Source organism: Pelodiscus sinensis, chromosome 11 (assembly GCF_049634645.1).
Source record: "Pelodiscus sinensis isolate JC-2024 chromosome 11, ASM4963464v1, whole genome shotgun sequence".
In the NCBI taxonomy this organism is placed as follows: Eukaryota; Metazoa; Chordata; order Testudines; family Trionychidae; genus Pelodiscus; species Pelodiscus sinensis.
In genome coordinates, this window is record NC_134721.1 from 44030585 (window position 1) to 44044371 (window position 13787).

Here is a 13787-nt window from a genome sequence, read left to right on the forward strand (position 1 = left end):
CCTGTCCCCCACCCCAAAGCTATGCCACTGCCCCCCTCCCTGTCATTACAGCTTCCAAACTTGGCCTCCCCACACCGCTCTGCTGTGCCCGGCTTGGCGAGGCCTTGCTATTAGGGTTGCCAGATGGTTTAACAAAAAATACCGAACACCTCCTCTCCCCCCCTAAAAAAAACCCACAGAGAAAAAACTCAGTTGAGAGGAAAAAAAAAAAAGGGCGGGAGACCAAAGCTGTTGAGCAAAAAGAAAGAAAGAAAAGAGGGAGACCAAGGTTAAGCAAAAAAAAAAAAAAAAAGGGGGGGGGGGACGCACGCTCCTCACTGCGAGGCGGCTACCGTCTGAGGGAAACAGGAAATAGCGGACATTTCACGTGTCCGATATTTTCTGTTTTTTTTACCAGACGGGACCCGAATAACGGACAGTGCGGGCGACAACCGGACACCTGGCCGCCCTATTTCCCATGGCACCTCAGGCTCGGTCTGCAATAACCAGCCTTTCCTGCCCAGTCCGCCTGCCTTGCGGCTGCAAAGACTAGGCGGGGCTGCAGGTCGCTGTTACGTGGCCCTGGGCAGGCTTCGACCCCTGGCTCCCGCCGCTGTTCGGCTCAGTCCCGTTGCCATGGGACCCTCGTGGAGCTGTGCGCAGACCCCCCCCCATGCTAATTGCCGCCCTGTTCCCGTTTCTCCCACAGCAAATGCTCTACGTGGGCTCTCGGGCAGGGGTGGCCCAGGTGAAGCTGCACCAGTGTGAGACCTACGGCGTGGCCTGTGCCGAGTGCTGCCTGGCCCGGGACCCCTACTGCGCCTGGGACGGCGTCTCCTGCGCCAGGTACCAAGCGTCCGGCAAGCGCCGCTTCCGCCGCCAGGACGTCCGCACCGGGAACCCCATGCACCAGTGTCTGGACCAGAACCTGACCGGTAAGGGGCCCACGCGCTCCGCCCGGCTCAGAGGGGCCATCTTCTCTCAAGCAGCCGGCCGGCCGGGGGCACAGAGGCCTTGAGGAGGCTAGGCAGGCAGGCCTCCCCGTCCACGTGGACAGGCCGTTGCTTCTCTGGGGTCACGGCAAGGCCGGGCGGGGTCGCTCTTCGGCACCCGGGCCTGGCTGAGACATCCCGCACCCAAGGCCAGTCGGAGGCCCCGCACGTGAACCCTGTGGTTACAGCCCACGGTTCTCTTCGCCAGCTGTCCCTGGGACGCTGTGCCACGTGGCAATGGGGGGGGCAGGGCGCCGACTGGGGACTAGCCACCCCTTCCCCACAGAGCAATTCCAGTCGGACGCCCCCTGCCAGCGGCACTGGGGCCTTCCCCCCGAGGGGAGTCAGGGCTGTCCCTCGGGGCGGGGCAGGGGGCGGCCCGGCTGCCCACTCCACGGGGGTGTCTGTGTTCCACCAGTGGACGATTTCGACAGCGCCGAGGAGAAGGTGGTGTACGGGACGGAGCTCAACAGCACCTTCCTGGAGTGCGTCCCCAAGTCGCCTCAGGCCACCGTGCACTGGTTCCTGCAGCGGCCCCATGACGAGCGCAGGGATGAGGTGAGTCGGCCTCCCCTCCCACCCCCATCAGCCTGCTCCACACCCATTGCCAGCAGCCTGCAGTCCAACAAGCCAGGTCCTCCCCGCCTTTGGCATCCCGGTCAGTGAGCGGCTGAGGGCGATGGAGCGGTTGTCTTCCTGCCGTGTTCTCACGGTCCGTGCGCGGGGCTGGGAGGCGCCAGAGCGCGGTCTGTGTGGGGCCGACCACTCTCCACGCCTCAAGCTCCCCCCGCCCCGAGGCAGCCTGGGGGGCCTCCGCAGTGAACGTTACAGTCGCTCTGCGGTGGTTCCCTTGGCTGGGTCGCCCCATGGAGCCGCCTTTGTTCTGGGGACAGTTCTCCGCAGGTCCCCCACAGAGGGCTGTCTGGGAAGTGGGATATGGGATTATGTGGTTCGGTGGCCGGAGCTTTCATGGCGTGAGGTGGGATATGGGGTTATGTGGCTTAGTGGCTGGGAGGGCGATATGGGATTATGTGCCTCGAGCTGGCATGGGAAGGGATTATGTGGCTCGGTGTCTGGAGCTGGCAAGGTGGCTATGGGATTCTTTGGCTCAGTGGCCAGGAGGGGGATTTGGGATTATGTGGCTCGGTGGCTGGGAGCACGATTTGGGATTACATGGCTCAATGGCTGGGAGGTGGGATATGGGATTATGTGGCTCAGTGGCTAGAGCTGGCATGGTGAGAGGGGGATATGGGATTACTTGGCTTGGTGGCCGGGAGGGGGATTTGGGATTATGTGGCTCGGTGGCCGGGAGGGGGATTTGGGATTATGTGGCTCGGTGGCCGGGAGCAAGATTTGGGATTACGTGGCTCAATGTCCAAGAGTGGGATTTGGGATTACGTGGCTCAGTGGCCGGGAAGGGGATTTGGGATTACGTGGCTCAATGCCCAGGAAGGGGATTTGGGATTATGTGGCTTGGTGGCTGGGAGGGGGACATAAAATTGTGTGGCTCAGTGGCCGGGAAGGGGATTTGGGATTACGTGGTTTAGTGGTCAGAGCTGTTCCCACGGCTGACTGCCCTGTGCCTCTTGCAGGTGAAGACGGACGAGCGGATCCTGAAGACGGAGCAGGGGCTGCTGTTCCGGACGCTGTACCGCCCGGACGCCGGCACCTATTACTGCAAGAGCCTGGAGCACGGCTTCGCCCAGACGGTCACCAAGATCACGCTGGAAGTGCTTGAGAGCGAGCAGCTGGAGCACATCTTCCAGCGGGAGCGGGAGGAGGAGCTCCCTCGCCCCCCCTGCCTGGTGCCGGAGCCCCGCCCACTGCCAGGGCACAGGGCCTGGTTCAAGGACATCATGCACCTGATTGGCTATGCCAACCTGCCCCGGGTGGAGGAGTACTGCCAGCGGGTGTGGTGCGGCAACCCGCTGCGCCGCAAAGCCAAGCCCCCCAAGAGCAAAAACGCGCTGAGCGGTGTGGACGCCGGCAAGAAAGGGAGGGCCAAGCTGCAGGAGAAGAACCGGCTGCCCAGGCAGGCCGTGGCCACGTAGAGACTCAAGGGAGGGGGGACACGAGTGGGGAGGAGCGACCATCCTGGAACTACTCCCTCCCTTTAAGGGAGAGCCCAGCCGGTGAGGAACAGTGTCCAGGGTGTCCTTACAATGGCACCTGCCAAGCCAGGAGCGGCCTCCCCGGGAGGCATCGGGCAGCTCTTGAGTCCAGCCCTGGAGACGGCCCGGGGAGCTCCCCTGCCCCGCTGGAGCACCCCTCTCCCATGTCTCCCCCGGCGGGTGCCTTGTGTCCAGCCAGCCTGCGGGCACACAGAACGGTCGCGGTGACACAGCCTCGGGGGGCTCACGACCGTCCGTAGGAGCCTCGCAGCTCACCAGAGCAGCAGGGGAGACGGAGAGACCGGTTTGCCGGAGCCAGCTGCATCACCGATGGGAGGGAAGGAAAAGGTGGGTTGGGTGGGGGGGCGTCTCCCAGGACCGGAGCAGCCAGGTTGAGTGTCCGGGGAATGGGAGTGCAGCTGGTTCCTGGACCCCCAGCGAGGGCTACGATCAACTGTTCAGTAAGATGCTGCCTCCTGCACTAGCTGTCCCCCGTGGCACCAGTGGAGCCAGCCAACGGGAGAGAGGGGCCCAGATAGGGACAGAACTGTCACCAGGGTAGAGTCGGACGTTCTCTATCTCCCCCGACGCTGGCACAGAGCAGTAGTTAGAAAGGGGGCCTGGCTCGTGGTTTTGCATGTGGCCTCAGGCTGTTAGGAATGTCCTTGGTTACAGAACACAGCCCATGGCAATGTTCACGTGGCCACGGAACCCTGCTGCTCGGTATCATGGCAACGTTCACCCAGCCGTGGAATCCTCCGCCCGCTCGGCGTCGTGGCAACATTCACCTGGCCACGGAACCCTGCTGCTCAGTGTCATGGCAACATTCACCCAGCCATTGAATCCCCTGCCAGCTCAGCGTCATGGCAACATTCACCCGGCCACGGAACCCTACTGCTTGGTATCATGGCAACATTCACCCAGCCATGGCATCCCCCACCCACTTGGTGTCGTGGTAATATTCACCCGGCCACGGAACCCTGCTACTTGGTATCATGGCAACATTCACCCAGCCATGGAATCTTCCACCTGCTCGGTGTCATGGCAATGTTCGCCTGTCCACAGAACCCTGTTGCTCGGTCTCATGGCAACATTGCCCCAGCCCCGGAACAGTCAGGAACGAGTGACTTCACGGAGCTAGTGATCTAGACCTGAAAGGCTCCGTCTCTCCCTGCAGATCCCCAGAGCTAGGCGAGCCCCTCGGCAAACCCGGTATCCACGGACTGCTGATGAAATCCATCTGTTTTCGGAACAAATAAACCAGCCGTTGCTGTGGCAGCGCAGGCCGGGAGAGTCTCTGGCCTCTGTGTCTGCCGAGTGGGGTTGGCTGCTGAGATGCTGAACGTGGTCTCGGTGAGCGATGTCGGGAATTAAGATTTGCTTCCTAGGTGCAGGTCCTGCTGTGCTCTGAAGTGGGCGGCATTTTCCAGAAGCGTGCTAGAGCAATGGGTGTGTCCGGTGACTAGCAAAAGCCCAGGCATGCGGGTTTGATCCCTGCTACGTATTGATTGATTTATCGGGGGACTTCCCTCTAGGATTAGTCCTTCAGGGCTCTCTGTAATCTCCTACCAGATCAGGCTGCTTACCCCCAAGCCCATTGCGGATACAGCCTCAACGAGAGAGGGCACCCAGTGATCAGTATTGTAACAATCTGGCTCCTACCGATCGCGGGTTGTCCCTTGCTAGCTGGGAATTGTAGGGTCAGATCTCGGCTGCCGCTTAGGAATCCACGCAACCTGCCCCAGCCACTTTGGGACACCGCCAAGTAGGCAGTTAGAGCCTTCGGATTTTCTGCTTGGCCCTGTGCCAGTTAGCCATCTGGGGGCTGCTCTGATTTCCACCTTCTTGACAGCCCCTTCAGAGAGACTGTTGGCCAGCCAAGAATAGCCAGAGCACTTCAGCCATGTGCCTATGCTGGGGAGGAGCGGCATCAGAGTGGCCTATGCTGCCTTAATACCAACTATGTGCGTCTGCCAGGCCAGATGTAATAGGGATGAGAACAGGCGAGACTTTGTCCTGAAATGTGTGTCCTAGGGCCTATACCGCTGAGTGCTACTGGAGATTCTCCAGGAGTGCAATGACAGGAGAGCCTGAAGTGAGACAACTCTGTTCCCAAAACAGCTCAGCCCTGCTGTGACACGGATTTGTGGCAGCACCGAGAACTGACGCGCCCAGAGGAAATGCCCTCTTGCCCTGTTTTCTAAGGCCAGGTTATGCACCCTTCGTGCCAGCACTTACACCCTTCCTGCATGGGTGCTGGCAGGGGCGTACGCGCGGCCCAGGGTGACTGAACGAGGAAGGGCACTCTCATCTGGCTTGGGGTACCCACTGTCCTGCCATGGTACCCAGAAGGCCACGGAATGGACCATTGCTCATTCTGTGCTGGCAGATTACCTTCCCCATACTCTTGGCTCCTGGCTGTCACTTTGAGGGTTCCCCCCCCCCCCCCGCGTGTGAAAGACTGGCTTTCCTCCAGCTGCCCAGGCGGATCAGAGACAGAACCAAGCACTGGTGAGACTGATTCCTAGTTACACCCAGCGAGCCAGCGCCGGGGTGGCTTTGCTCTGCAGGAAAGCACCGAGACCACAGGGGAAAACGTGAGCCGCTGGGGCGGGGCGGGGGGCGGGCTGGGCAGGTTCCACAGAACCTGAAGGCTCCCCTCCAATCTACCAAGCAAGCCTTTCTGGGCTACGCGGGCTGGACTCTAGCCCTGGTCCGCCCTCTGCCACTGACTCACTGCGTGGCCTTGGGGGAATCACTCCTGGAGCTGCTCTGGGCCTCAGTTTCCCCATGTGTAAAATGAAACTGACCTAGCCCTGGGCTAACTTCCTTATGGCTAAGCACCAGCATGAGGTGGAAGGATCAGAAAGCCTGTATCCAGGTGCTGCTTTGCAGAGCACTGTAAGACGGGAATGTAGCGGTAGTGTGGTGTGTGTTATCCGGCATGCCCTCTCCCTCCGGCCTCTGCAGGGGGGCGGATCAAAGATCTTTGCTGGCGCTAGCTGCTTCCTATGAGTAACTGGCTGGCCGTCAGCTAGGGCTTTGAGAAGCGGCCCTGTAGCCTGGTGCAGGGGAGGGGAGAGAGTCCAGCGGTCGGCCGGCTTGGGTGCAGCTCCGCGGTGTTTATTTTTGGCAAGCGCTATGATGATCAAAGTGAGCAGGAAAAGGAGTAACATAAACAGGCCTGTCCGGGCGGGGGGGCAGCCAGCAGTGTGCTGTGCGTGGTGGAGTCTTTGACCCCTGGAGAGCGTTGTTGCCTGTATGGTGGTAGGATCCCAGTCATGGATCAGGTGCTGTACAAAACAACCGGAGAACCCTGCTGCAGGAAGCTTCCAATCAAAGGCAAGGGTGTAGAAAACCAACCAATCGGAACTCTCTGGTCAGTCCTACAGTCTTGTGGGCTCAATTCCTGGCTATAGATAGGCTCCACCCCCTCATTAGCATAACCCCACCCAGAGACGGGAGAGACAGGCTGGCTGTGAGGGAGAAGGCAGCCTTGGCCCAGGTAAGCCTTTTAAACCCCCCTTCCCAAAGGAACAGTGATGTACGATAGGCACCTAACAGCTGTCACTGTGGCCATTTGTACTTTAATGGTAAGTCTGGGAGCTAAGGGAGAATCTCTGTTAGCAGTGTGGGGCCTATGACACACAGCTGAGCCGTTCTCGTTCAGTCCCATAGAGGTGGCTGAACGGGTTTTTAGTAGGCTCAGAAATCTGCATGGCCATACCCCCGTCTCCCTGCAGCAAGGGCCGGGGGTGGTAAGAGGACAGATCTTATCCCCAGGACTGTTCTCTCTTCTCACCTCGTTTCCTGAGAGCAGTGCCTGGTCCCCCGCCCGTGGACGTAGCTGTCAGGTGACTTTCCACACTGTCTGATCGCTGGGCCCCAACTTGCCTGCCTTCCAAATCTGAGCAGCTCCCCCCACGCCCATAGGCAGACGGCCCCATTGCGGCCGGGTTTCATTAGCAGGGACAGATGGAGCCTGGGACAGGGCCGGGGGCCAGAATCAGTGAACATCTAATGCTGGCCGGGACTGGCCCTGTCCCATCCCCTGACTTGTCCCGTGGGATCTGCCTTGGCTCTCCCGTCCTCGCCCTCCCCCAGCTGCTGCCTGGGTCTCTGCGCTGCACAAGCTGATGCTGCGTGTGACGGGCTCCGGGTCGGTGGCCTCCCGAGTCCCTTTAAAGCCGCCGCCAAAGCGCCCGGTCACAGATTTCCCAGGGTGTCCGCCGTGGCTCTGAAGTGGCGTCCAAATCGCCGCCTCCTGGCGCCGGCCCAGCTCCGCAGCTGGGATCCTACACGGAGCAGGCGGGCCGGCTCCAGCTTGGAACTAGCGCCCGCCCCCCGCCCGCGGTGCTGAAACCCTGGGGGCCATGCCTGGCTGGGGGCTCGCCTCAGGCCTGGCCCTTGTGCCCCATGCCGGGGCAGGGAGAGTGACCCGTCAGGGAGAGGTGGTGCCTGCTTGGCGAGGGCTGCCCATCGGAATGCCAGCGACTTAGGAGCTGGGCCGCTGCTGAGCTGATAGGACGGCGAGGGAACTGGGTGCTCCTACTGCTGAAGACACGGCTCCTAGCACCCCGGGGTGGGAGACAGGCCCCGGGCCACCCCCCCTTCACACTTCAGCAGGCCCTGGTGTGCTGGAATGAGGCGGGGGGTCCGGGCCGGGCAGCGGGCCTGATGCTCTGGCTCTGTGTCCGTGTATTACAGCGATGCTCTACCGCTAGCCTTGCCCCCCAGCTCTGTACTCCCGCCCTGCTTGGGTGGGGCTCTTGCTGTTTCTGGAAGTAAAGGGGCCCTTGAGTGCTGGCAGATCAGAGGTGGGCAAAACTCGGGGCTGGCGCGGAGACCCGGCCGGGGCAGGGCTGAGCCGCGAGAAGCGACGGGGCTGACAGGTGGGGAATTGGACACGTTCCCACGGCTCCCTGGCAGGCCCCCCCCACTCTAGAGGAGGGCAGGGCTGTCCGAGAGCGGGGCCCATGGGCCATGGCAGCGGGGCAGCCACCCCCAGCCCAGGCGCACCGGCCTGGAGCAGTTTCTCCAGGCCTCAGGCGGAGGGAATGCGGTTCTGTAGCAGCCAGCAGCGGCTGCTTGGCCCCGGGGTCCAGCATGAGCTCACTCGCTGCGTGAACTCCCCAAGGCCGATAGCATCTCGTTCCTTCCTGCAGCCCCTGGCCCCACACAATAGCGTGGCCTGCTGGGACTGAGAGAGGGGAAAGGGATCCCACGGAGCACGGCTGGGCTGAGCAGAAACCCCAGCCAGCGGGCGGGGGGCGACTCCGAGCCGCTCCCCTGCCAGGCAGCACAATGAGGAATTGTTCCCGGTTCCTTGGGGTTTCACAGGCGGGAGGATCCGTCCAAGGCTGGAGAAAAACCCACACGCGCTGGGAGGGATGGGTCTGTTTGGCAGGCGTCCTTTCATGTGTGCTGGCAGGAGAGGAAGCGAGCACCAGCCTGGGCCGGCCTGGCACGCAGACCAAAGCCTGCCCCCCTGCCCTGGGCGATGCTAAGCCAAGGGCCTGGGCCAGGTCGCCCTACCGGAGCTAGCGCAGCTGCCTAAGCGGGGTTCCCTTTGGTGCGGGGAGCCCGGGGTCGGGGGGAGCCAGCCACGCAGGGGGCAGAGCTGGGGCCTGTGTCCTCGGCTGAGGCTTGGCTGCTGGACTGGTGCCGTGGGGGCAGCCCTGCTCACGTTGACGGTGCGGCCCAGCTCCGAGGGGACCTCAGCTGGTGCTAGACTCGCAGTCCAGGCCCCCCTCCCCGAGCTGTGCTCCGCACGGGAGGGGACAGCTCCGGGGCTGCTCCATCAAGCCGCACCCTCCATGCCAATCTTGGGAGCAGGCCAGGGCGGGGAGCAGCTGTCTATCTTGGAGACGGAGTTGGAGGAGGAATCCCAGCTCCTCCAAGGCTCTGGTCTCTTCAGCCCTCAGCTCTTCTCCTGGGCCGTCTTGCAAAGAGGAGCCTTCCCTAAGGAGCCAGGCCGTGGCAGCCCCTCCTGCTGCAGCGCTACCCCTTCGGGGATGTTGGGGGCCAACGCTCTCCCCGGCAGGGGTGCCATTGTAGGGGGATAACAGAAGCAGGATGGCCGTGGCTCACAGGGCTAAATCCAACCCCACTGCATCCTTCCCACTCCACACTGCCTGCTCCAAACTCCGAGCAGGGGAGAATTAGAGTGGGAGGGATGGAGAAAAAGAAATCCCAGTCGGGACCCCTCAGGCACTGGCAGGTTAATATCACACTGCACATGCGACTCCCGTCCTCCAGTGGCATGGAGCCAGGCAGCGCTTTCTTCACGGAGCAGAGCGCCGGCCGAGCCCAGCTCTTCCACAGGGCCCGACTGGCTGCCAGCGCTCCCTGGTGTCAGCACACAGGGGGTTTCTCCGGGAATAAGGGGAAATGCTTCAGCCTTAGCCAAAGGCCTGGGGAGACCGTGGGAAGGTGTCGTTGAGCGCTGGATCAGGCCACGTGAGTCCTCCTGGCCTTGCGATCTACAAATCGACTGGCCGTTTGGTTTTGCGACTTTAGGAGGAAATTGCGGGGGACCTGTCACCCCGGCTGAGCTGTCTCGGGCTGGGGTGCGGTGTCTCTCGGGAAGGGACGAGCACCTGCTAGCTCGGGACATTTCAAATCAGGCTCCAAGTACTCAAGTCCCAGCAGTTCCAGCCAGATCGTCCGGCTCAGCCAAAAAGAAACGTTAATTTCACCCCCCCAACCAAACTATCTCCCCAGACCCAAAACGACATTCTTTCTACTTTTTTCCTTTGGACAAAATGTCTCGTTTTTGGTTTGTTTCAGGTCAGCCCAAAACCATGATCCTCTCCCTCCCCCCCACACACACATTGGCCAGCAGACCGAAAAGCTGGGCCCTTGAACACCACCACCTAAAAGGGCTTTGCCAGGTGGTGTTTGCACAAGCAAAGTAAAGACAAACAAGGAGCTCCGGGCAATCTCCCTGCTAATTAAAGCAAGGCAGGCAGGGCTGGGGAAGGCACCCTCCAGGGGCTTGTTTCTTGAGCTTTAATTAAGCCGGGGAGGGGTGAGGGGGGGGGAGCCGCAAAGGACAGCATTGCTGGTGTGTGTCTGACTGCCTCTGCCACGGGATTTGCCAAATGCAAGTGACGTCCCTTTGCTACCTGCAGCAAAGCCTTCCTCCCCTGCAGTAGCGCCGGCGGGAGGGGGTCCTGGGTGCTGGAAGGAGAGCCAGAGCCAGGCTGAGAGACGCTTCCAGATTGCAGGCCCTGGTTCTCGTGGGGGACTTCAATCACCCTGACATCTGTTGGGAGACCAATACGGCAGTACACAGGCAATCCAGGAAGTTTTTGGAGAATGTTGGGGATAACTTCTTGGTACAAGTGCTGCAGGATCCGACCAGGGGCCGTGCACAGCTTGACCTTCTGCCCACAAACAGGGAGGAACTAATAGGGGAAGTGGAGGTGGGTGACAACCTGGGACGCAGTGATCATGAGATGGTAGATTTCAGGATCCTGACCAAAGGAAGAAAAGAGAGTAGTAAAATACACACCTTGGACTTCAGAAAAGCAGATTTTGACTCCCTCAGAGACCTGATGGGCAGAATCCCCTGGGATGCTAACATAAAGGGGAAAGGAGTCCAGGACAGCTGGCAGTATTTTAAAGAAGCCTTATTGAAGGCACAGAAAGAAACCATCCCGACGTTCAGCAAGAGAGGCAAACGTGGTAGGAGACCGGATTGGCTTACAGGGGAAATCCTTGGTGAACTTAAGCACAAAAAGGAAGCTTACAAAAAGTGGAAACTTGGACAAATGACCAGGGAGGAATTTAAAGGTATAGCTCGAGAATGCTGGGGGGTTATCAGGAAGGCGAAAGCGCAAATGGAATTGAGACTGGCTAAGGATGTGAAGGATAACAAGAAAGGGTTCTACAGGCATGTTAAGAAGAAGGTGATCAGAGAGGGTGTGCGGCCCCTAATGCATGAAGGAGGTAACCTAGTGGCAGATGATGTGGGGAAAGCTGAAGTACTCAATGCTTTCTTTGCCTCTGTCTTCATGGACAAGGTCAGCTCCTGGACTAATGCGCTAAGTGATGCAAGATGGGATGAAGATGGACAGCCCTTGGTGGGTAAAGAACAGGTTAGGAACTATTTAGAAAAGCTAAACATACACAAATCCATGGGTCCGGACTTATTGCATCTGAGGGTACTGAGGGAGTTGCCAAATGTCATTGAGGAGCCTTTGGCCATTATCTTTGAAAAATCGTGGAGATCGGGAGAAATCCTGGATGATTGGAAAAAGGCAAATGTAGTGCCCATCTTCAAAAAAGGGAAGAAGGATGATCCAGGGAACTATAGGCCGGTCAGTCTTACCTCGGTTCCTGGAAAAATCATGGCAGGGATCCTTAAGGAATCCATTTTGAGGCACTTGGAAGAGGGAAGAGTGATTAGGAATAGTCAGCATGGATTCACAAAGGGCAAGTAGAGCCTAACCAATCTGATTAGCTTCTATGATGAGGTAACTGGCTTGGTGGACATGGGGAAGTCAGTGGATGTTATATACCTTGACTTTAGCAAGGCTTTTGATACAGTCTCCCACAATATTCTTGCCAGCAAGTTAAGGGAATGTGGATTGGATAAATGGACGGTAAGATGGATAGAAAGATGGCTAGAAGGCCGAGCCCAGCGGGTAGTGATCAACGGCTCGATGTCAGGATGTTGGTCGGTTTCTAGCGGAGTGCCCCAAGGTTCGTTCTAGGACCAGTGTTGTTCAATATCTTTATTAATGACCTGGATGAGGGGATGGATTGCACCCTCGGCAAGTTTGCAGATGACACTAATCTGGAGGGAGAGATAGATACACTCGAGGGTAGAGATAGGGTCCAGAGTGACTTAGACAAATTGGAGGATTGGGCCACAAGAAATCTGATGAGGTTCAACAAGGACAAGTGCAGAGTCCTGCACTTGGGATGGAAGAATCCCAAGCATTGTTACAGGCTGGGGACCGAATGGCTAAGTAGTAGTTCTGCAGAAAAGGACCTGGGGGTTACAGTGGATGAGAAGCTGGAGATGAGTCAATAGGGTGCCCTTGTAGCCAAGAAGGCTAATGGCATATTAGGTTGCATTAAGAGGAGGATTGCCAGCAGATCCAGAGATGTCATTATTCCCTTTTATTCGGCTCTGGTGAGGCCACATCTGGAGTATTGTGTCCAGTTCTGGGCCCCCCACTACAAAAAGGATGTGGACGCATTGGAGAGGGTCCAGCAGAGGGCAACCAAAATGATTCAGGGGCTGGAGCATATGATCTACGAGAAGAGGCTGAGGGACTTGGGTCTGTTTAGTCTGGAGAAGCGAAGAGTGAGGGGGGACTTGAGAGCAGCCTTCAGCTTTCTGAAGGGGGGTTCCAAAGAGGATGGAGAGAGGCTGTTCTCAGTAGTGACAGATGGCAGAACAAGGAGCAATGGGCTCAAGTTGCGGTGGGAGAGGTCCAGGTTGGATATTAGGAAAAATTATTTCCCTAGGAGGGTGGGGAAGCACTGGGATGGGTTCCCTAGGGAGGGGGTGGAGTCTCCATCCCTAGAGGTGTTTAAGTCTCGGCTTGACAAAGCCCTGGCTGGGTTGATTTAGCTGGAATTGGTCCTGCCTAGGGCAAGGGGCTGGACTTGGTGGCCTTCTGAGGTCTCTTCCAGCTCTATGGTTCTATGATTCTATGGGGCCTGCACTCTCATTCTGCTATCCCTCTTCCCACTGCTGCCAGGGCCTGATCTGCATTAGGTGGGAATCCGGCCTAACCCCCTTGTGCCTTCTGTGGTGGGACCCCAGCCGAGCCGGAGGTCCCACTGGCAGCTGGGTGGGGCTCTTCTGTGGCCTGTGCGGGAGCAGCAGCCAATGTGGGTCTGAGCTCCCGGGCCCTAGGCCGACCTTGGCAGAGACGGCCCTGTGGGCAGAGGCCAGAGCAGCAAGCGCCCGGCAGGATCAGCTACACGCCCATGCCCAGCAAAGCCAAGGCCCTGCAGCCGGGGGCAGGGGGGTGTAGTTTCATCCTAGGGGTGTGATGAAGCATGTTAGCTCACAATCCCAAGCCGCAGGAGGATGTGTGTACCCATCACAACCACTGTGGCCAGGTGCTTTCTGTCTGTCCGCATCCCAGGTCCCGCGGCTGGGTCCTAAGGGCTCTGGAACGCACCCGGAGCCTGGGCAGGGAGCTTTCCGAGCATGCCTAGCCAGCAGGAGGGGCAGCAGTAGCCTCTGGACATGGTGGCTTGCTGGGCCATCCCTGGAGAGGAGGTGGGGTGGCGGCTTTCTCATCAGCTGCCGCCAGTGACCTTGCTAAGCAGGATTCCTCCAGCTAGCCCAGCTCTCCCCTCTCTGGCCCTGAGGATTAGCAAGGGGCTGCGGGGCAGGGCAGGGGAGAGCTCATCCGCGTGCTGATGTAATAGACAACTGATTACTGTCGCCACTAATTGATCACTGTCACCTGGGGTTTCTGAGCCCTGGGGCCAGCACACTGCAAAGAGATGGGGGTGAGGGGCACGTTTCCTACAGCCTAGGAAGCAAGTTAGAACACAGGCTGTGCCACACTGGAGCACGGCGTACGAGTGGCGAGTGCCGGCTGCTACAGGACGCGGTGCAAATTCCCCCTAAGCCTGTGACAGTGCCGGACTCAGCAGGGGTGTGTGTGTGTGTCTCCTTCCTGACCCCAGCTGACAAGCAGCTTGTGCCCTGAAGCATGAGGATGGCTAG

General features: G+C 59.3%; 1 protein-coding gene across 2 annotated transcripts in view; it reads left to right on the forward strand.

Annotated features, from left to right (window-relative positions):
- SEMA3G (semaphorin 3G) overlaps positions 1–4368 on the forward strand; it is an 89758-nt gene extending 85390 nt beyond the window's left edge. For both annotated transcript variants that reach the window (XM_075939490.1, XM_075939491.1), the window contains exons 14-16: positions 689–914; positions 1390–1529; positions 2564–4368. In XM_075939490.1, the coding sequence (XP_075795605.1) occupies positions 689–914; positions 1390–1529; positions 2564–3022 (825 nt within the window). In that variant the 3' untranslated portion in view covers positions 3023–4368. The remainder of the gene's footprint in view (positions 1–688; positions 915–1389; positions 1530–2563) is intronic.
- Positions 4369–13787: the final 9419 nt, after the last annotated feature.